This window comes from Neopelma chrysocephalum, unplaced genomic scaffold (genome assembly GCF_003984885.1).
Source record: "Neopelma chrysocephalum unplaced genomic scaffold, ASM398488v2 Primary Assembly neopelma1_24, whole genome shotgun sequence".
Classification (NCBI taxonomy): Eukaryota; Metazoa; Chordata; class Aves; order Passeriformes; family Pipridae; genus Neopelma; species Neopelma chrysocephalum.
The window spans coordinates 32,248,404-32,273,018 of NW_020897693.1; the positions used below are offsets into that span (position 1 = coordinate 32,248,404).

The 24,615-nt window shown below is 35.8% G+C and overlaps 1 protein-coding gene across 5 annotated transcripts in view; it reads right to left on the minus strand.

The window, feature by feature from the left end:
• Nucleotides 1-1,274: 1,274 nt before the first annotated feature.
• Nucleotides 1,275-24,615, minus strand: part of SLC25A21 (solute carrier family 25 member 21) — a 257,554-nt gene continuing 234,213 nt past the window's right edge. For all 5 annotated transcript variants that reach the window (XM_027671102.1, XM_027671087.1, XM_027671111.1 and 2 more), the window contains 5 exons: nt 22,974-23,081; nt 17,476-17,640; nt 7,755-7,936; nt 6,883-6,935; nt 1,275-4,419 (listed from right to left, as the gene is read on the minus strand). In XM_027671102.1, the coding sequence (XP_027526903.1) occupies nt 4,349-4,419; nt 6,883-6,935; nt 7,755-7,936; nt 17,476-17,640; nt 22,974-23,081 (579 nt within the window). In that variant the 3' untranslated portion in view covers nt 1,275-4,348. The remainder of the gene's footprint in view (nt 4,420-6,882; nt 6,936-7,754; nt 7,937-17,475; nt 17,641-22,973; nt 23,082-24,615) is intronic.

Here is a 24,615-nt window from a genome sequence, read left to right on the forward strand (position 1 = left end):
GAAATCCAGCTAAGTAACTCTCCACAGCTACACCCAGTCTCCCAAATTCACGAAACACCATATTCAGGTGAAGAGTACAAACAGAAATGGGTGGAAAATACCTGAGCAAAACTGAAGACTGTAGAGAAAAATGCTGTTAGCATGCAACCTGTGCAGAGATGCGTACAAAGCCATGTTAGTCAACAAACCCACTGAGAAATTGAATTGTACTCAGTTCACTTGTGTTCAGCTTTTTCGGCCCCAAGATTATATTGTAATTTTTAAAAGAGGAAGTTGTCTTTAATTTCTGCTTTAATGAATGTAAAATATGGCTCTTGGTAAAGTTTACATAGTTGTTCTGAAGCATTTTTTTCCCTTATAGGTATACTGGTGGTGGTGCTACAAACACAGATATTATTTAATATTAGCAAATTCCCTTTCTACATTTCTGTATCCAGTGGCAAGTACTCTGTGCCAGTTATTATGCTTTAAACTTTAATCTCAAGAGACCAAACGTTCTGATCTTTGAAAATTTACTTGTTTTCCTTGGGCAATAATAAAGTTCTGACTATTATTATGCTTTCCCCATGCTGTAGGTATGTTCAGAATATGAATGTGGAAGAAAAAAAAGCCTGGTGTGACATTTCATCCTTCACAGAATATTAATATATTGTGTATTTTTATAAATATTTTTCAATAACTTAAATTACACTAGACATAGTTAAAGCAAAGGAGAAAATATCATTCTTCATATATTGTTCTATCTGCAAACCCCATTAAACCTTAATTCAGTGGGAAAGTAAAATACAGTCCCCTCTTAAAATGCAGTCCTCTCTGTGGATTTCCAGCTTTCATCACCAAGATAGCTGTGCGTAAATTTTCATAACAATCTTAGTAACCAGTACTTATGTCATACACAGTATGTCCACTAAAATATAGACAGACTCAGCTGGCTGCTGTCACCTTTGCTTTTCGTATTAAAAAAATAGTTAACGGAATTCCATTTCTATAAAGAACACAGGTATTGTATTCTGGCCCCAAGGAAAGAAAATCTGATCTTGGATGCTGATTCATGTTCTTCAGCCTCAAAGGCATTCAACAGCTGTTTAGCTTTAATGAGATGCTGAAACCCTTGTTATTCAGTAGAACACTTTTTCAAGAATGTTTCTCTGAAACCACTAAAGGCAATGTGCACACAAGTGCATTTCCATTCTGCCACACTCTTAGTGACGTGATGGATGTTATTCTGTCTTTATGCCATTATAGCAGAAATAAGATGAGCCTTAACACCATGAGAAAGACATTGGTTTAATTCTAGACAAGCTCTTCACTAAAAATAAAACAGGGAAAAAAAGAAGATAAGAAAAAGATCATGAGTAAATAAGTGATTAAGTTGGCAAGAGGATTTTAGTTTTCAACCTTGTTGTTTTACTGGATTATAGAATTATTGAGTAAGTCTTCCTATTGTTATCCATGCAAATCAAAAAGGGGACATCAAATGGAAAAAAAAAACCAAAGAAAAAGGAAGAGAAGCCTTTCATAGCACAGCATTTTTAAACTTCAAGAATTCACAAGTCTGTAACAAAGTGTGCCTGCATTAAAAATTTTCCAAATTTTTCTGGGTAACATGAGGTCATTTCCAGAATAAAAGTTGTCTTTCCTGACATTCTCATGGGATATTAGTGCGTTTTGGGAGACAGAGAGACAGATCCTTAGCTTGTATGAGTTGTTTGCACTATCTTCTCTTCAGCTAAATCAGGATAATTTATACAGCAAGGACAGGACATGATGTTAATTATTCCTCACATGGGAATACATCATCATAAACCATTTTGTTTTGTGTTTGTTTAGGTACAGCTCTCTGCGCATCTGCCTGCTGTACATGATACCTTACCCCTGAATGGGAAGTCAGTGGGGCTGTGTGCAGAAATTGTTGCTCAGAGTGAGCAGAAGTACCTGACCTTGGCTCTTTGTGAACTGCCTGTGACAGTTTATTTTTGTGTGAATTTTCATAAATCTTTTAAAAAATGTAAACCTATGATGCAGAATACTTCTTTGCACAAGGACTTTTTTCCTTGCTTATACTAATGGGTAAACTGAAAACTGCAACATATCAGCTTACTAGCCACACAACTTTAAGCCACTTTACATTAAATTAAAGAGAAAAAGGGAGTTGTTTTTCAAAAAATAATAAGCAAGGGTTAAATACTGTTGTCAAATACAAGGGTATAAATACGGAGTGAACCCACAGAGGTCAATGGATGCATTTGGGAAATATGCAGTATATGTGGGTGCAGAATTTAAGTTTTTAATCTGAAAACTCTACACTTCATTCCCAGAGTGTCAAATGTTTTCAAAGAAATCAGTGAAGCCTAATAATACTCCCTTCTATGACAGCCAAACTGTGTTTGCATGGTCCTTTGGTGTAAAACTGAATCACAGCCCATATTACACCAGGGGTAATGGGGGATTGGGCTGGCATGCTCATAGGTTAGTTTTCCAAGCCCATGCTGTTTTCTGTTTTCTAATCATTCTCATTTTATCAAAGATCAGGCTAAACTATTAACTGAAAAAAAATCATGTTGGAAAGGATGTAAAACTGAAGGCTATATATGTATATACAGTATGTTTAAAGCATTTTATTTTTATATTTTGAATGCTCTAAATTAATAAAAGACAAATTATGAAGCATTTGGCTTTAGTTTTTGAAATTATCTTTGTAGTGTCTTCTCTTTGGCTAAACACTGATAATGAAATGCAATGACAAGGAACATTTGCCTTAAACACGTAAACCTTAACAGAGTTAATTTTATTGATTTTAGCTATGGAGTAGCATAGGTATGAGAAGCCCCTGTTGCCAAATTCAGACAAAAAAGAGGTTTATTGAGCATGTCAATACAGGCATCCTTGAAAGTGCTGAAAATGCATTTCTATTTTTAGCTTTTTATTGCTTTTTTAATGCATTAAAAACTCTTGTGAGACGAGACTTTGCACATGAACAGTCATTTTCAAGTAACAATTTTGAAAGATATTTCTTTAGCAGGTTTGTATCTCGTTAAGAGGAAGAACAACTAAAATTAACAGTGTGAATGTAGCATGAGGAGTTACAGAAACTTTCAGCAATTGCAAGATATATACTCATTTGACAACAAACCAAGTTATATAATGGGAACACTTTTATAACAGAATAATGTGTAATTTTAAGTTTTTGAAAGAGTTCTTTAAAAGAAAATGTAGAATGGCATAACTGCATGAACAGAAACTGTATTTTCAGTCAGCATAACAGAATTTACTGTATTTTACAGAGATATTTATAATGTCTAGTAAGGACATGAGTACATCTCTGAAATATTATTTATATTTACAGTGACTGGGAAAAGCAACAATTCTAGCATTTTTTTATCTATGGAAAGGTACATTTCTTTGAGGTGCACAGCTAACTAATTACAACTGCATGTGTGTTATCAGTTGGGAAACTTGTTTCACCACCCCATGGTGGAAATGAAAGGCTAAAGGGGCAGTCAGGGTGCACTGAGCACTTTTATCACAGGCTAGATCTTTTAGGAATAGTATATGAAGGTGGATAAAAAATTCACAGTAAAATTTCATATGCCTGAAATTACTTTTTTCTGTTTATTTGTTTACTCATTTCTTCTATGAGTCCCATGTTGTTTTGCATTTTTTATGTAACTTGATTCAGACTAATTATTTTCAGTATCTTCTGTGGCCTGAATGAGATTTCTACAATATCAGAACAAGTAGGATATTTAATGGTATGTGTGTTTCTAAGGTTGTGGCTGTTCTTTTCCTATCTGAGCTCCCAAAAACTTAAAATGCTCTTCTATGACTGCTGAAATCACACTGAGCTGAACTGAAACTGGACCCAAGATTACTCAAGAGCTGCAGAGTATGGGTCATGTTCTTAATGTGGAGTTAATGGAGCTGTCAGTTTATACTAGCTTAGTATCTGGTCCCCCAGGATTATTCATTTTTTTTCCTGAAAATCCCCTGAAAGTTATTATCTTGCTATTTCAGTTAAAACTTTTAAAAAAATGTATAGCTACATAGGATGATTCTCTGTCAAGAATTCCTTTAAAAACTAACTTTTCCCTATGTCTCCTTTATATTTTCTCTTGATCCAGCAAAACAATTACAAATATCAGCAATGCTATTTAGTTATGCACTTACAGAAAAGCATGTGTTTAAATGTTTTCTTGGATCATGGCCTGAAGACCAACTTTGCTTTGAACTTATTAACATCAGTGCGATCTGAGTGCATTCAACACCATAAAGGATAAGAATCACTTTTACTTTATTGAAGTGTATTTTAGAATGCATATAATTTTAAGAAGTACATTTTTCAGAAGTGCTACTTGTGATTAACTGTGTCCTGAAGCCATGCATAAACGTATTCGTAAACCAAAAGCATCACTGCACCACCTGTAAGAAAAGACAATATTTTACTACACAGAAAACCCAGTATTTTCAAGATTTTATAGAGAATTTGTAGTGTGTAATATAAATCAGGATATGGCAAAGCCTTATTTGCAAAATGGATAATTCTACTAATTCCCTAGTACATTAAAAAGTCACCAATTCTTAAACCATACTAATTTCACTTAATATTAGACCAAAAAGTTGATGTAAATAATTTTATATTAAATCAAATTCACTCTCTCTGTGATTTTTCCTAACATTTTTGGAAGATTAAAATTTTTCTTTGTTCTTCTACAAGTGAAACTGTTAATCCAAATATGTATATATTTTTGTGTTTGTTTAGTTAGATTTGGCCATGAAAGAGCAACTTGACAGGTAGAATGACAAAAATTCATCACCAGGATGATGAAAATGATTCCAGGTAAGATTCAGGAAAGGTTTTCACTTGTTTATTTACTGTGTCTAAAGCAGAAAATCACAGTATTGAAATGAGTGTAATATTCCTGTGCATGTACCTGGCTACAAATCCACAGGCAAAGTTTTGATCTCATGAAATGGCATTATCTGCTGGAATTGATAACAGTATAAAATTCCAACTTGAAAGCCATAAATAATCTTTACTTTTAGTGAAGCCAGACTATAACTGGGCTGTAATTACTATATGAGCTAAAGAAAGGGACATTTCAGAGGGTATATATATAACAAAACATATAGAGAAGCTTCTAGTTGGAGAAGGTGGGAAAGGAGAACGAGGCTGCATGACTGAAAGGGTATTAATTGTGGGTTCCAGCACTGGGACATAAATATTTTCTTTCCCTTGCCTTTGCCTGTTGGCTCAGCCGGTGGCTTGGAGTGGCATCTCAGTCTTCTGCTGAACTGGGCTCACCTTTCTAGGGATAGGCTAAGACAACCAGGTACACAGAACTACCACATGAGTATTCTCACGTCATTTACCCTAAGGAACCATCGTCAGACTTGAAATCCTCTATAAGCAGCAACTCACAGACAGCTAGACAGAGCAGAAATTTGCAAAAGGCTTTGACCAACAAACAAATCATAGACACAATGTCTAAGATTTGATTTGAACTCAAATTGAGGCTGATTCCAATTCTCATACTGTGTGATCTATTTGTGTATCTCCTTTTCTGTAAGCACTCAGAGCCTGAAAGAACGAACTACCTTTCCATTCACAATAATTGTTTAATCGGAAAGTCAAATCTATATAGTAGTCAATAGGACTACAAAAGTATTTAGAACGAAGTTCACACTTAACTGACTTGCTGGATCTGGGCCAGAATGCATAGTCATTTGTAAGATGGAAAATTTTATTCCAAAATCTGCTGTGCTAAGAGGTATTGGGAAAGCAAACCCCTGCCTTCTCTTTGTCCTGTATGTAATCTAGTATCTTTAGAGTGTCAGGGAAAAGGCTTTTAGCTCCAGAGCTCCTTTTCTCCCATCCCCACCTTCTTCCTTACCCTGCACAATAACCAGGCATGGTCTAGCACTTAGCCTGATGGATTGGATATGCAAACATTTACAGACAAACCTAATGCCTTCTTTATACTGCAGAACAGACTCTGTACCTACTTGCTTTTACCCATGTGTATTCTTGTCTATTAAACCAACTTGCACAATTGGAAAGAATTTTGTGGGAATGGGATACTGTTCAAATTGGGGCTTCTGCTCTTTTTGACAGAGACTGACTCTGTGGGCTGGCAAAGTCTAAGGGCCCAGTGCTTTGCTTTCATGATTAATCAAAACCAGTCAGGGAAAAATATTCTAAAAGTCAAAAAAGATATAGCTCTCTATTACTGAATTCCCGCATTTGGAGTAACAAGTAGTGAGAAGGGGTTAAACAATAACCCCAGTCCTAAAATATCCTTGTCCTCTTAGTCTTCCAGGCCAAACAAGTCTCTTCCCAGCTATCAGCTATCAGCTTTTTAGTGTTTGTTCTTTACATGTAAAGCGCAGGAGAAGAAAGTAACTGGAATTTGATATGCTTGGGCTATGCTTTGACTAGTTGAATGTATTTGTACTGGAGATACTCTAACCTGCATTTTAGGGTGACTTCACATAGATACAGAATAGTCCTAGTGAAATCAAAAGATCACATTAGAAGGAACAGGAAGCTTCAAGAAGCTTCCAAAAGTTTTACAGTTCTGGTAGTTGCATAGATGTACTTAGGCTTGTTCATGAATAAAGAAATTGCAAAAACCAGCAGTTACTTGCATCTGAGGTGTATGTGTAAATGATTCTTTTTAGACACATATTTAGCTAAATTCATCTATAATACTATTAGATGATGTTATTATCGAAAGAAATCATTCAAAGTGAGAGATTCTTAATGATTTATGGTACACAGTTCCATTTATTTGACTGATGCTTACTACATTTTCTCAAGAAACTGACAAATGGGAAGAGAAAGCAAGAACAATAGCAATATAGAAATGATATAAGGAAAATTACCTGGACCAAGCCTCATGATCTTGGGAAGCAAGCCTTTGTACAGAGCCAGAAATCTGTAGCAGAAGAAAAACAAACAAAATATTTCAAACAATATTCTTGATCTAAAAGAAGAATGGAATTGTAGCATATGTTTGTTAAAATGCTGGCAGAGCACTTAGAGGCAATTATTTGAAATTAAACATGTTCAATAGCAGGCCGTATCTGGATTTTAACATTTCACAGAGGCAGATCAGATGAAGAGAAAAAGTTAATCAATGTTCAGTCACAAAATCAACGTTGTGAGCCTAACCAATCAGAAATATGACTTTAATCAGTGAGCTGGGTTTACTTTCAAGACAAGTCTGTTAACAACAGCTGCATATAGGGACAAAATGACTGATATAATTGAATATCAAAGCTACAACTCAGTCACCACTTGAGAAATATTTTTAAAAGTTGGAAAACATTATTACCACAAGTATCTGTCCCTCAATTTAATTATTTCAGCTGTAATTTTAAAGGTACAGAGGCCTGTATAATTACAATTAGATTAAATTGAGAAATATTCTGTTTTCTGTTGGTATTTTCCTTTTACAAAATGAAGAGTTGAAAAAATTACACATGAGATATATGGAATATGTATTTGTTGAATGGAAATTTTGACAACCCAGTAATCATATTGTAAGTCTCTTCTTAAAGTTCACATATAGTAGGAATATATCTCCTTGTAATTCTAAAATACATTTTCAAAATGTTACATTGGGTTCTTTTGATACATGAGTTCAGGATGGCTGACTGGTCCTCGTCAAATCTGAAACGTAACAACTTGGTTTTATGGACCAATATGAACTGAAACAGAGTTCTGGACATTTATTAAAATAAGAATGTTTTACCCTTCCTCTTTATAGACTGTTGCCATAGTTTTAAAACAGGTTCTGTACTTGATCTCTCCAGGAACTGGCTGTGGTCCTTGAATTCTACTTTTTGCAACATCAAAAGGAATGTTAATAATTGAGGCTATTGTTCCTGAGACTAGCCCAATTCCAAATTTCCTCAAAAACTCCAAATTTGGATCCTACAAAAAAAAGAGAGAAAGAAAGAAAGAATAAAAAGAGAAATGGAAGAACCTATGCAGGTTAAGCACTATAAAGTAATATGCATTTAATCAGAAAACTCACACAACACACTCATGTTATTTTAGAGGAACACATTAGGATTTCCTATGCTGGAACTTGTTTTCTTGACAATCCTATTGGCTGTGTTTTTACACATGGTCTAAATTGCTGAAGTACACATTTCCTCACACAGGATTTATAAACACAGTTCATAAAGAAAGACTGGTATGGCATATGGGGATGATTTGTATAATTGGGCTTCACAATGTACTTAGTATTACTGTATCAAAACAGGAGAAATCCAAGCACACTATTAGCTAATTGGCCAGAATATTTTACAAATGACAGCAACTTCCACCATGAAGCCTACTAAAACACTCATTTGTGTGTTGGACCCCCAAATGCTAAATTAAATAAAGGCTAATCTCAGTCTGCTGCCATTCCCCTCCAGGTTTTTTACATTTATTTTCACATGTAGCTGATCCACTGTACTGAGAAGTGCTAGCTTCCTGTTATTAACAATCCAACTCGGCACAACGGCAAGAGAGCCTCCACGTTCTGCGCGTTATATACGGTGGTAATTCACTCAGTTAATTGGCTGAAGAATTTACAACAGACTGTTTCTGAACCCTACTACATGCTCATGGTAAAAGTTAGAAATAGGTTAGAAGTGCATCTAAAGACTTCTTTGCTCACTCACAGTTCGCAGTTCAAATGGGGTTTATTTGATCTTTTAGAAAGACCTCCTACCTTGGCATTTCTATGACATCAAAGAACCCAGAGTTTATCTGGGAGTCAAAATCTCTAGAAGCAAGTTTAATCCTATTTCTCTAAGTAGTGGAAGTCACAGGGCAGTGTGTTCCAGGACATTTCCTTTGCACATTATTTTTTATGCTATTAGTTTTCAATAGGCAAGACACCTTACTCAAGAAAGAACTTTAATTATAGAGAATCATAATTAAAATAACAAATGATATTGCCATGTTATAACATCAATATTAAAAAAGAACAATTTTTCATTTCCTAAACCTGCACATTTTTGAATGAAAAAGAAAACAAGGAAGAAGTTTTCCTTTCCTGATTAGCAACAAGAAAAATAAATTAAAACTTCCATAATATGCACTGGAAGAAATCCACACAGGTATTTAGAAAGAAATGTCAAAATCAACAGGGCTCTTTATTACTTGCAGAAAAATTCAATACCATGATTTCACAAAACATGAAACATATTAGTAATAATCTTTTAAAAATTATAATAGCTTTTGGTACTGTAGTACTTTATTAGCAAAGATCTAAGCAACAAATTTCTGTTTATTTTGTACATACAGTGGTTTAAATGCAAATAGAATAAAGCCAATATTTCTGTTATCTAGAGAAGAAAAGATGACCCCTTTTGAAACTGGAGGGGCAGCAGTGTGGCAGCCCTGTTTCATCATGGTGCCTATCTAGCTTCAGGCAGCAGGCATAGGATTATACCCATGCCTGATAGCTAAGTACTATTCCAGATTGTAATAACCTCCTCAAACCGGGCTACAGCAGGGAGGCTACCACTTTTCACAGTCCAGAATGATCTGAATTATTTTTGTTATGCAATTCAATTTGGTGCCAAGCACCAAGCATGGTGTGCTGCCCTCTATGCTAGGCAATATATGTCAGGCAAAGATATTTACTTGTTAAACATCAAATTTCAAAGCCTTGCTGCTCCTGACACATTCTTTATATTTGAATGATTGAACATTTAATGTTCTGGTGAAATCCCAGTGCCAGTGTTGCCTGCTTTATGATTGATAGTTCCACAGAGTACAGGATAAAGTGGATTTGTTCGATCAAGTGAGTATGTATTACAACATGACACTGCACTAATACAACTAAAGGGAAATTAAAACAAATTAGTTATTTCTATTCCAGTGTTTTTGACACAAAAAAAGTTGAAAGGCAGCATTTTTCTCATTCACAAAACTGGACTCTAACCAAATATACCATGGTATACACTATGTTCACTCTGTAACTCGATTTTTTTATTATAAACCTCATGGGAAAGATTTTTTTATGGCATTAATCAATGTAATATCTGGGTAACTTATTTTGTATAACAGATTCCATATAAATTTATTTGTTAAGAATAATTAAGTTGTTTTTTCTAAAAGCATATATTAATGGCATTTTACTGTGATAATGCTTTCAATCAAAAAAGAGACTTCCAAACATAATTTCTGCCTCTGCCTACAGTGCTTACATGGACAAAGGAACATTGGCTATCTATCAGGTAGGTGCAAGTTGGTGTTATTATGAAGTAGTGTTTTTCTTTTTACACCAAAATCTATCCTTTTTTGCCCTATGGATAATGCCAAAATATTCCTAACAGTCTAGAATCCTATGGAAGGAGATTTAAGGATAAAGTATCTCTGTAGTGCTAATGCTGCAACTGGATGTCTGAGGCAGTTATCATCACACTATTGTCACTAACTTCTGCACTATGCAGCTCAATGACCAAATATTATATGTTTTGTATGTCGTTCATTAGGAAAAAAGATTCTGACATGCTCCTCTTGCTTTCATAAATGGCAGAAATGGAGGAAAAACATACATGAATTCTGTTTTTAAGCAAAGTCAATTTTTTACGTAGTATGAGCAGAACATATAAAATGAAAACTTGATTTTAGATGGTGCTACAGCACAGGACAGCATTCCACAAGGAAGTGAAATAGCAGTTTGATTATTTACAATGGAATAACTTAGCCATGGTTGGATAACAATCTGTGATCATCGTACCTTTTTACCAAGCTCTTCACAATCCCATTACCTGCACACCTTAATCCCTGCCCTGGGAGCACCAGCAGCTATTAAAACCAAAGAGAAATGTAGGCATCCCTGATAAATGCCATATCTATGCGTGTCCTGCTGGATTTACCTGCTTTCTTGGGGAGAAAAAATTTTGAGATGTTATTTCTTTGCTTTTTATATATTACTTCTATCATAAAATTTTTTAATAAGTGGAGACTCAATAAGTTCCTCCCAAATGATATGCTGCTTATTTCCTTCCTTTATTTCCAGCAACTGAAAATTCTAGCCCTAAATCTAGAACATATACACCCATGTATAGGAGTGTCACCCACTGGAGACAGTTTTAATTTATCAGCTTCAGTTTCCAAAGCCCTGGGCTTTCCTCTGCTGGCCACTTCATTCTCTTGTTTATTTGCTGGGCACTTTGTCAAAACCTCTGTTTAAATCTTTGATCTCAGTCAAAAGCTTCCCAATTATCTTCATCCCTACTGAGGGAAGGTTACTTAATTCAATAAGCAGAACTGATATTAATACAGCAATGAAATTACCCTTTGGTAAAGGCATGTATGCTTGAAACTCAGTTACTGTAATTTTTTCAGAATAATTGAAAAATATTTTTATACTAGTTATATTTGTATAGATTCACCATACTAGATATATTTGTACAGATTTAGCCACCCATCTTAGGTGCAATCCAGAGATTCAAAGGCAGGACACCACACTCACATATGCAGTGGAGAGAAGTAGGTACCTTTGAAGGAACAGCTCCAAGTCCGTCTTTTACTCTTGTAAAACACAGAGCCCCTTTTCAGTCTGAGTAATAGTGGCAAAATATGTCTCAAAGAAACTTAAAATTTAACATTATTTTCAATGAAAAAAATCAATAAGCCCAAAAGATCAATAAATATTAATTTGCTTAACTGAAGCTATTTCTAGAAGTTTTTGCTTCAGTTATTCAATGTCTTGAGGTTTTTTCACTTTTTTTTCCCCCCTCAGTTGCTGGAGGTACATATTTTATGAGAAAGAATACTTTCATAAATATGTTTTGGTACTTCTGGCCACCTTATAGATAAATTCACTATAAGAGACTAATGCTTGCTGGATAAGGAGAATGCCAATTTCCAAGAAATTGCATGAATAATGAATAATAATAATAGTATGATGTTTGAAGTTGTCAATTATAAAGCAGTCTACTGAAGTTAGCCCAGTTTCACTTGGCACAAAAGTGGCAAAAGTGATTTGAAATGCCCACTAAATTTAAAAACGCTTGCTCAAGATCACATAAAGGGTCAGCAGAGAAGCCAGGAGTGGAGCTGAGAGCCTTTGCACTATATGATGCAAATTCCACCTCCCTGTGTATGACAAGGGAGACTTTAAAAATCAAGGCTTTGTTTTGTCCAGCTCTGGTTCTGCCTGGTGTAGCCTGGAGTTATAGAACTGAAGAGGGAGATAGTCCAGGAGTATGGAATGGTGTTGCTTGCTGTCCCTTTTGGCTAATGTAAAGTGTAATAGCATAGGAACTCCTACGGGAAATTAAAAGAAGCCACAAGACCTGACCCAGGCCACACTGATTATAATTAAGCATTTGGCAGCAAAACAGGCTGTAAAGGAACTGCTTTACCCAGCCTGATAATTGGTTTCAATCTCTAAAAGGAGCTTCCTGTGGCAACAGACAATGGAAGAAAGGAACACATAGGTCTGGGGAAGGGGAGCTTTCAAGACAGAGGAGAAAAGGTATATTCAAAGAAAGGTGTGAGATAGCTCTCAGGAAAGCAACATGGAACAGATGAAAAACTCAAATGAGTTGCTTTTAAACACAGACACTGAGCCAGAACCCAGAGGAGAGACAGGGTCCAGGTTTTCCTGCTGAATCCTAGAAAAGAGCTGGGAAGAAAGGCTATTAAATTCTACTCTGAGAGGGAGAGGCTGGTACAGATAAGATGTTTTGGAGGTGTGCAAATTCGCAAAAGAAATCAGCACTAAGGAGGAGAAAACTATGTAGACTCATTGCAAGTCTCCAGCAAAGGTGAAAAAGAAAAGATGAAAGGGAATCTCATCACTGTTGTGATAATATCATGCTTCTACTGTTTTAAAGAATATTCACACTTTTTGTTTGTGACTTAATCAAGACTTGACCACAGTTAATGAGTGGACTTCTATTAATCTTATGTATTTACATAGTAAACTTGAAGCAGCTCTCCCCTGTTGAGTTACTCTGCAGATGATCAGATGTTCATGAAATCTTGTGGTTACAAGCAGGACAGCTTTTCATGGCATCATTTAGAGGCTAGGCTATGCAGAAAAGGGCACTGAGAAATGGATGTCTTACTGCTTACCCCTACATCCGGTACCTTTGTTAGCACTACCCATCTTCAGTCTCAGTTATACAGTAATTTATGAAACAGAAAAAAAGTGAGTAGCCTTATGAATAGCAGACTGAAAGAAGTTTGATATCCTATCAGCCCTTGTGACTGATTGATATTGATGTCTGGAAAAGTGAAAGTCCAGACTAAGGCTTACATGGACTTTTCCCCATAGAATTCAGTGTTTAATAAGGCATAAGTTCCCACTGAAAATTTCCCTCAGTTGGGGCACTCATAAGCATCTCTTCTCCTTCTAAATGATTATTTGTATGTCTCACAAAAATGTAGCTATTTTAAGCCTGACTCTCTGCCAGTTATGGTGGAATCTGGTTATCAGTTCAAGCATTATTATAATTTCTGTAGGAAAACAGAAATCCTTCATATTTTTATTTTAACTGAAGATTCCTCTCCTTGCACTTCATATCTGTCTTGTCTACAGAAATAGCGCAGTGCAGGAATAGGTGAGATAGCAACACACTGTCCCCCTTGGGTGCCAAGATGTTTTGGTGATGATGACCTGGGCTGAAATCTTTAAACAGTACGGGATGTCATTTCAACAGCCACAGGACACCTCACAGTGAAGAATACCGATCAATGAGTGACTTGTGATGTTATACTGGATACAGAACTGCCACCTTAATTTTTTTTTAATTCCCAGGTCATCCTGAAACCTGAACTTCAATGGTAGCTCTGAGGTTATTCATTGACCCATTCTGATTCAGTCTTCTTCTAAATCACCTTGCTTTACTATTTCCTCAAGTCCGTAGCACTACATGTACTTTTCTCTCCCTGTTTCTACATAGAACTTCTATGTTTGCATATATCTGAAAACAACTAAAATGAAATTGTTATCTTCTATCTTACTTAGTCACCAATCTGAACAGCCCATTTTGGTTTCCTGTTTCTTCTTCTTTGCCTATAGAAGTTTAGAGACCCTTTCTCTTACAAAACAACACACCACACAGTTCTCACAGTCTGATGCAGCGGCCCTTGTATCAGGAGGCACATCTGTAGTAGCTGGGGCAGGCAGTGCCCAACTTGAAATGAGTTTTTTAGTTTGCCAGGTTTCAAAGGGGGTTTTTAACAGGCAGTGAGGAAATTTCATATTATTAAGAAATATGACAGCCACTTGGAGGTGGCAGTGAGCAAAGGTTTTAATGAAATCAATGTTTACCATCAAATCTAATTATGATAAAAAATTGGAAAGCAAAAGCTGCTGGATGCCTATGAAATGTGCTATAAAAGCAGGTGCCATAAAACTGAGACAATATAAATTTGCAGATGAGTTTCATTGCTAGGGCAGATGCATAGCTGTTAATGCTTTATGATTGATACATTAGTGGCACTTGAAAGAAATTTGGCTTATTCCATTTTCAGTAAACAGAGCACAAGTTTGGCTGTAAATTGTCTGTTTAGTAAGATGGACTGAATGTGCAAAAAATTATTCATTATGGACATTTACAACCCATACATGTAATTTATATCATTTGACCACTCAACACACAAGGTTTATTGTTTTTGGCAAAATAGCTGCAAACATCTCTGATCAGGATGCAAATTTAATGCACAGTTTAGAACTGCTGACAACTAAAATGCTCATTCAAATGTTTCCTTACATTTTCCACTTAAAGTTACAGATGGTGAACAAGAAATACATAGTCAAGAATCAAAATTATTTCACAAGTGTAGTATTCTTATTTCACAATTTTTATGTATTTGTCAATATTACAGGATGGGCTTTAAGACTTTTTTTTTCTCGCAAAATATAGAAAGTGAAATGAAATCAAGTGTAATGAAATAAAGTATGTGAAAAATCTTGAGAAGTTACAACTGTTTAATATTTTTCAGACTCACTGCAAATCAGCTTCTACCAAATTCCTTGTAGAGGTTTGATAACTCAGCCTTTAGTACCTGCCCACTGACAGAAGGGGTTTAAGTTACAGATCACAAATTATTGTTGAATACTTCCATTTACCAGGCACTGAAGTGAAATTCAATGTATTTAAATAGCTGAATGTAATGTCGACTAGTGCAAGCCAGATGAGACCTGATCTATATTCTCTTAAATTCAGGGTAAGATTTGATCTGATTTTTAATGGGAGTTTGATCTGAATTATTGGCTATATCTATCTGTGCAGAACTGTCTATGGCACTGATGCTAGCTGGCCTAGAGAGTCCTATTAACTTTTTCAGCACTGTTGAAATTTATTACCATCCAAAACATACTGGCTGCCTGAAACCAGCCTAGTAGGAATGGGTCATTGTCTGGACTAGCTCCTAAGCCACACCCAGGAAATGTGTTGGCTGACCAGGGCCAAAGCTGTGCCAAGGAACATTTATCAATACAGATGACTGAGTTTCAGTGATGCTGCTCAATCAACTAGCACAGATGTAGCCACTGTGCAAGCCGCCATAAAAGCCACTTGGCATTGGTAAAGCACAAGGCAAACCTCTGCTCTTATCTGCAGCTAATGCAATCTAATGCCACATTGATTAAACTGCCTTTTGCTTTTGCTAATATGTGAGGACAGCTGGGCCACCGCCAGAGAACACTAAAGTAATTTCTCTTTTGTTTTCTACATGTATTTAAACATACGTTGTAATGTTAAAATTTTTCTACATCATACAAAATCTGTATGAAGTGCAAATTTGTTTTAGATCATAAAGCTCTGAATCTTTCAAATAATGTAATAATTGTTTCCTATTTTTTTAAATCCAAAAGGCAAGGAAAGCACACTTATGCCAAATACTATTACTATTCTTCAATTGCTATGGAAGGATATTTCAGGATTTCCATATGAGTTGCACATAAGTCTTTGTCCTTACCTGCATATTATTCTGAATGTTCTGCAATAGGGATTATAATTTTTTCATCGCTTGATCAACACAAATGTGTTTACTGCTATCTTAGTATCAAGCTATGCTTGTGCCTTGAGTTTTTAGGATGTGTGATTAAAGTACACTGTAAAGTATGCTTAAATACTCTAAAAGAAACTTGTGGAAACTTGTGGGTCAGCTGGTCTTGAACAATTCAGTTTACTGTAATGATCTGAAACTAAGTGGAGCTCTTCTCCATTTACACAATATTGCCAACAAAAATACCAGGCTACTCAGAAGTGCAGAAAAAAAAAAAAAAAGAGGTGTTACTTCATCTGGGAATAGAAACTGATCCCTTTTGATTTAAATTGCTGCTTCTTATATGTATATCACTGCATATTACACCTGTGACTTTGGGGGACCCCTGGTGGCCTAGTGGTTAGCATGCGGGACTCTCACCGCTGCAACCCAGGTTCAAATCCCAGTCCCCCCAGGCAGATGGAGTCCGCTAGCCCTGTGAGGCCATCCATCTATGAGAAGGTCACTCTAAACAAACCTACATCCTGAGGACCTCACTGCCATTGTCCAAGCTTGCTTGGCCCTGGCAGATGAATTTTAGGATTAAAGGGTGGGCTCAGTTCAGCGCAGGCTGTCTCACCTAAAAAATCCATTGCGCAGGCTGGAAAGGTAAAAGACCTTTCCCCAAAATCTTCATTCACAAAGACTGGCCATTATATACACCTGTGACTGTTTAACTGTCATCATCTAAAAATCACATTAGTGAAAACACACTTCAGTAAGTAATGTACTGAAATCATCAATAAACCATTAGCTGTTGCAAACAGAGTAATTTAGAAAGTTGCTGATACTACCATGTTTTCATTAGTAAAATTTCCTTTTATTGTAAAGGGAAGTATTTCCTTTGTTATTTAAAGAAATATAGGACCATCAAAGTTGCTTTAAACTGAATTAAAGCTATAACAATTCTTATTTTAGACTTATAAACTACATAAAGTCCCTGTGCATGACCATGTATGTCCTGTCTTGGCCTGTCTCTCTCCCATATGGAAGAATCTTCCCAGTCATCCTTCAACACAAGGTTGAACTCTCTTTTGAGTAAAAAGGCCCATTACCTGGCCAGAATAACCTACCTACTGCAGCTCTGCCATCTCCTCGAGCTTAGCCTCTTTGTGAATACTGAAAGAAGTTCAAGAAACTGATTTTCCTCTTCCAATCCAGTTTGCCACAAAAAAGTGCATACATACTCAACATAACCATAACATGCCTGTATTTCGATTGCTGCCTTGTCACGTAAAAATGATAATTCCAACATGACTATACTCAGCTATGCTTAAAAAGTGAGAAGTACAAGACCTTCATTTGTTTCCATTAAAATGTTATAGATTTCTGCAAAACACAGATAGGTTAGTCACTGTTTATTACTAAATACCACAGCTTTTCACAGAAAAATACAGTATTAATTAAAATGCCAAACCTCTTATCTGATTGTCTATTCCTTTGTATGAAGAACTTACTTTATTAACTGGAAGAATGTTTTTCATATTGAAGTAGAACCCAAAGTAAACCATGTTAAAAACTCCGTGACGGCCCAGTGTTGCTGTAAGACCTTTGTTGAGTCCTTGGAAGCCCAGACCATTGGTTTTAATGATCTGCCGAGCTTGAGCAAAGCTAGATGGTTGCTACACAAGTTAAGAAAAAGAAGGAAGAGATTATCTTTACAAAAAGAAAACAGTAAACATAGCATAATTTCCATCTTGTTGACACAGCGTTGCCAATTCTTGTAATTTTATCTCACCATATTTATTTTCACTTTCCTGTGACCACAAAAAATCACAACTTTAATAAAAAAAAGATTATTCATTTTTCTGATTGCAAAACAAAATGAAAGCATGACTTGAGTACTGTAAAAGACTAAGGATTCTGAAAACAAAAAAAAATCTTTGAATAATAATAATTTTAAAAATATATAGAGCCACACGTAACTTTGAATGTGTGAATTTTGCAACAGGGTTTTTTTGTTTATCATTGATGCTGTGCTGTTAAGATTATGACAGATGAAACTCTTACACAACTAAAGTATTCAACAATTATTCTGGAAATTAAAAAGAAAAAAGGCTTCTCTAGTAAAATCAATGGCACAGGAATATGCATGATGAGGGAGTGATAAAAGTGACAGAACTAGAACAGGAATTTTTTGAGCCATTATGGCTACAGAACAGAGTCCTTAAGAGTCATAAATTAGAGCAGCAAGGGAGGCTATAAATATTTGTGTTGAAGATCAGGTTGGCAGTTCCAGCTTCAATGTTATGAATAGGGTTGAAAGGGTGACAAATGCATATATATTATCTGGAAACCCTTCTGGACCCTCTGAGGTGCTTCATGCTGTTCAGGATGCAAACCACTGCTTTAGGACATTGACTTTTGAAGGGATTATTGGGTACACAGCACATTTTAAATCTTGAAAATATTGAAAAGAAGGAAAACTTTTCCTAAGTATTTAACTGGAAAACCTGTTTTGCCCTTCTAATGAATTATTTGACTTAAAATTGTACTTAGGTTTTGAAAATCAGAGCACCTACTAAAATTCTAAGGTACAGATTTAGGTATCTGCCTTTAGAAATCCCATTTTGAAAAAAATGCCCAAAAGGCATAGAAATCATTTCAGTCAGCCAATTTAATGAAAGGCAGAAAGGAGGAAACTTCCTCAGATCAGACATGATCTACCAGACTCCACACACATTTGATCTACTTTTTAGTATACTGTGATACTCAGAATTAGTATTCCCCTTCTCAATATTTTACATTTCTTTTTAGCAGCATTATAGAAAAGTTACTTTCAAAAAGTTGTTGAACTACGTTTGGCTTTCTCCAAAGCATAAAGCCAGCTCCTGGTAACCAAATATATAATTAGAAAGGCAAAACATGACTTCCACTAGGAGGTTCAAACATGAAAATATAGAAAAATTTTGACTGCAATGCTGTGAACACTGCTAATTTCAATAAATTTATTTGTTTAATAGCTTTCCATTTCAAAATGTCACTGTGGTGGAATCAACAGCATCAGCCAAATGATGCCTATTATATCTGACACAGCATATGACTGTTTATTGAGGTGAATCACAAGTTTAGTCTTTAATACTAAGTTTCACTCTGGTTTCTCATATTTCATAGCTAATGTTATCCTGTCAATGCTCTGCATTAACATTTTACTATAATTTACCTTTTAACTACCCCCAAGGATTCAAGTCAAAATCTATTATACCCAACACAGAAAATTGTCCAGATACCAGCAATAACATCCTTTCTCACGCACAAAAAATGGAGATTAGATTTTTAAAAAATAACTAACGGTCCTGTTTAAAGTGATTTAAGCTGAATACAGCAACCTTCAATAGTAAGGTATCCCTTGATATCCCTTATCACGAATACAAATTTACTAATGATTCAGAGGGGAAGCCTGTCAGTTGCTGAACACCTGAGATGGAGTTCATTAGTCCAAATGTAGATACCTGCAATGTCTACATCTGATATGGTTTGGAGCTGGCTCCCTGCCAAGTCTCCAAAGCTTACCACAAGAAGTCCCCCCCTCCCCCCCCAAACCAAGGGAGGAGAGGGGAAAAAAACCCAAAAGAACCAGAAACGAGAGAGAGGCAAAGCAATATATATAAATATATTTACACTTATATTACAGTTATGTACAGTTGAAATATATATATAATTTCACAGGGAAAAGGGAAAGGGGAAGGGAAGAACAAAAACCAAAATTATATATATATATATATATATATATATATGTATCCCGATCAGTAGCCCAAGGTCTATCAACTAAAAGAATTAGCAAAGAATATCTTACTACTCTCCTTGGGACAACGGAGAGTCACGCTGGGATGACTGCCGGCAGCTTCCGCCTCCCAAGGTCAACATGGCCTTACCAGGCCTTGCTCCCCAACCCGGCAGACTCAACAGCAGGGAAACCTGCACCTCCAAAGCCGCTGAAAGGAAAGAGAGCGAAGGCGTCTCCTCCTTTCTTCTTATACTCCGGCTTACGTAAAAATCATAGGGAATACCAGGTAAATCTGGGCACTTCCTTGGTTACAAACTGGTCACTAAGGAAGGCCTAGACCAAACTACCACTACCACTGACTTCCCTTTTCAGTCCTTTGGTAATAAAAAGGGCTGTCTTAGACAGCACTTCACTGTTACCAAAGTAGGCATCCTCATGTCAGCTGATCAAGCCATAGAAGGTCTGTGGTTCATCATTGATGATGAGAGGACCTTAGATGGAGGAATTTATTGTATAAGCATATGGAGTTAATTCAGTTCAGACAACTGTTGACTTTTACTCAATACAGACCTAGTCAATGGAACCTAGAGCCAAATTCTCATTATAAAGCAGAAACTTGTATTTTTTTAATTAATCACAACTCTTAAGTCAGGTGAGAAGATTTTAATCATCACACCAGTTTCTATAGCCAGTGAATTATCCAGGGGTACAGGGAAAAAGGAAAAAAAAAGGAGGAAAACTGAACAATGAGGTGTTGGTCCTTTTTGCAATTTAGTTTAACAAAAAGTCACAATTATTTTTACCCATAGCAATCCACATTACAAAAATGCTGATACGTGATTTATAGTGGCCTTCATCTTTAAATCTATCAACCCTCGAAAGATGATCTGGTAGCACAGAACAATTCAGCTGTCACCAAAGGGTGTGAATATTTGCTTTGGGGGTGTGCAGGAGTATGTGTGTGAGTGTATGTGTTCATACTCTTCCTTGTTCCTTTTAAACAAGATGTATTTATTATTTCAATACAATAGTCAAAGAAATATGTGAACTGCATTAGGTTTCATCAGGTAGTATGAAAGCTCCACAAAGGGATAGGTACACACTTTACTTAAACCTTTTAGAAAAACAGTGCATGGTAATGAAATGCATGTACCATTGCCTTACACTGAATAATATAACCTCTGGACGTGCTTCTTCCAACAGGCTTGAGTTTACATGCTTTAGTGTGGAATGTTCTTCAACATATTCTTAATGAGAACTTGAGATCGTGGTAATGAAGTCACTGGAGTTTTTTCTAATTCACAGCAAATTTTGAAATTCTAGCACTTTTTTAAAGATATATTGAAAATTAATAATGTCTATGATTTAACTATCATTGTGATTTAAGAACTTAATTTCCCTTGGATTTTTTTATTAGGGCAAATAGTTCATATTTTAGATGTAAACTAGGTTCCTAGTGGAGTCCAAATAGCATTCTTTCACAATTTTATTTGTACGATAATATACTAATATTTGGATTTTGTGAAAATTTGCATTTAAATTAAATTAAAGAATATTCACCTGAAAAAAAACAACTCAGAATGCTTTTGGACAGCTACACTGTGATTATTGGAGTATTCGGAAACTCACCAAGGAAGGGATGCTCTAAATAAAGTAAATAATTGCATAAAATTTACAAACTAAAACACGCCAGACTTTGTTATAAGTTTTGCAGTAGAAAAGAAAATTGAAATGTATGAAGTGAAAGGATATACAGGTCTTTTGCAACTTTACAGGAAATAGTTTGGTCAAAATATAATACTGGTGTGTTTATACTCAAAAGTAGAGGTTTTATTAAGATAGGTCAATTATGTCTTCACAACTGTGAGGCAGAAAGATCCAGAATAGCTTAGTTTACTACTACCAGAGCAGTAGTATTTCATAATTTTTATCATATCACCTTCCTGAGAGAGAGATCCTCTCACACATTGCTTTTTCCCATTTTCAGTCTCTCTCCTTACAGGATCCTAAACTTTTTATCCTGTACTTTACCTATCTGTTTCAGTGGCTTTGCAGCCCAAGGTTAAAAAGTGCCTAGACTGGAGACACATAGCAAACAAACATCTCTTTCACATGCATTGAGAATAGAACAGAAGTTTACCAAGCATTTTAAAAATTATTCTGGAAGAGCATACTTTTCTGGATGAGTTACAGAGTAACTGTAGACTATGACATCTGGAAATCAGTGGTTGCATTTTTCCAAAGTGTACCTGAGGAACTTGGCCTAAACAGCTTAAGTAAATGGCCAAGTGATAAATCTCTTTACTATGCATCCCTCAAAAGGGTTCAATTTGTGCAGATGAGTGCTAGAAGGCATGCAAGTATTAACTCAGTCAAAACTTAATAGTAGAATATGCAAAAATCACACCTCACCGGGGACTCAGCCAACCATTTCATGACATGTTTACGTGATTTGGGTCTTCTACCATGGTACAGCTGATTTCTCAAAAGATTTTGCAAAAGACGATATGACAATTGTTAGCCTTATTCACTGAGAAAATAAAGAAGGAACTGTGTTACTGCCTTCCTTCACTTTAGCCTGGAACATTAGAAGCTGGTGCTTTCCTGGGAACATTTGATTTTGATGAATCACTGCTTTCCAGTTTAATCTTTTTCCGCTTTCAGCAGTACCCAGAACCATGGACAAAGTTAGCTTTGCATGCTGACTTTTTTGGACAAAATAGTATTTGAATAATAAAACTGAAATGAAGCAAGAATTTAAACTGTCAGTGTTCTTTATTATATAACAATTTTCCATTTTGTTCTAATAGATGCTAAGTCTTATAGTATAAATAATTTCATCCAAGAAATATAGCATAAAATACACCAGCTGGACTCTAGATAGGGCACAGGGCCATGATGTTTTACGCTAACATTCAGTGATCACTTCAAGTCTGGAACCTGCTGGGGTAAATGCACTTTCTAGAAGAGGCTCAGGTTTGTACTTCTAGATTATCGTTCCTCACAGAGATGAAGGTGCACTTCAGGCACCAGGAGATGCTGATGCCTCTGACAATACTGTGTGCATCTCTGCATATCTGAATGCATTGTCTACTGAGTCTCTTTCCATTTCTGTTAAGCTTGTGGGAATATCATTTACATCAACCCAATATATTATAGAAATTCTGCTCTAAATATGAACCTAGAAGTGCATTATGCAGAAAAAGGAGAATGAAGCAATTTTCATACCTCTTTGAAGGCATTCTGATTGGCCTGTAAGGTAACCTTTACTACTTCAAAGGGGTTAACCACAATTGCCTCTGTCAACCCAGATCCCAAGCCAGCAACTGCAAATGCCTAGGAAAGTTAAAATGACAGTTAAAAATTAAGGAGTAAAACCTCCCCTACATCAGATTATGAAACTGAATGATACAATGCAAATGGCAAGATTACAGTAATGCAGCAGTATTCTATTGCTAAACAATTTTAGCCCTTGGTTAGATGCTGACAGTTCATGAAGACAATATGACAATAGCCATAAACCAGATCCCAAAAAAGACAAAATAAAATGTCACAGCACTGCCCATGAATTCTCTTTTCATCTGGAAAGAAAAATATGATACCAAATTATTACAAAAACATGGGAAAAGAATGCCCTCATGTTATCTTTTGGTGGAGTCTGAGTAATAACACAAATATAGATGCAGTTATGCAGGACTGGAAAAAATAAAATCTCTGAACTGAGCATTAAGCACATAACACTAACATACTAACTTAAATGTAATAAATTAAAATAGCTCAACAGTACTTAAGCAAATTGCACAAGTAGAAGTAAAGTACACCTAGGTAAGTATCAATCTTAGAGTGGTTTATATGGGAATGAGTGGCACACAGGGAAATGTCTGCATTCACTGCAAGGATGAATTAACTCCATTTAATTAGAAGCTGATGATACATTTCAGCCATAAGTGTGGAGATACTTACTGCTTTGCAGCATTTTAAAACATTTTGTTTGTAAGAAAAAATAGTATTAAAATATTCAAGTCAATTGAGAAAATTCAGAGGGGTTAAATTTAGTGACCACTTTACATATTTTTTGCTTCCACTTAGCATCCCCAAACTCTGTGGTGCTGAAAAAAGGCCCAGGACTAAAATGCAATATAATGAGTACATTTGCTGAAATTCAAAGAAACCAATGGAAAGGAAAAAACAATAGTGAGAAAAAACTTATTTAATACAGAGCGATTTGAACAGGGACTCTTGAATGGTCAAGAAAAAGACAAATGGAAAGTTAGAGGGGTAGCGGCAAACACTAGCCTTACTGCCTTTGGAGGAGACTGTGTTACTAACAAATCTACTTTTACAGTGAGATAAGAACCTTTCATCATGAACTGAAGCCAGCAGGAAGATGGTGTTAATATATGCATCTCTCTTTTAATAATAAATGTTGCCTTGATATGAGGTCTGTTGAAGTACCTAGAAACATTCTGTCTAGCTTAGACCAGAACTCCTCTCAATCTTCTTTTTCCCTCACTACTATGCATACTTTATGGTCAAAAATGCCTCTATGGTAATAGTACTGCACCAAAAATATCAGGGGTGTCTGATGCTTGCTATATTTGTTATAAGCATCAAAGCAGCTCTAGGCTATTTACAAGTTTGCAGCACATATTCCCCCCTCCCAATAGTGCTGGGGTACCACAGAACCTTAAGCTCTGTTCTTTCCACTCACTAGAGAACAAATATCAGTCTTTCTATTTACATCTAAGGATGAGAAGGACCTGCTGAAAAATACCGGATAAAATAGGAGAGACTGTAAACAACTATAGGGTCAATGATGAATTAGTAAGAGGAAGAGGAAATTTGCTTTAAACCAGTTAATATAATTCTA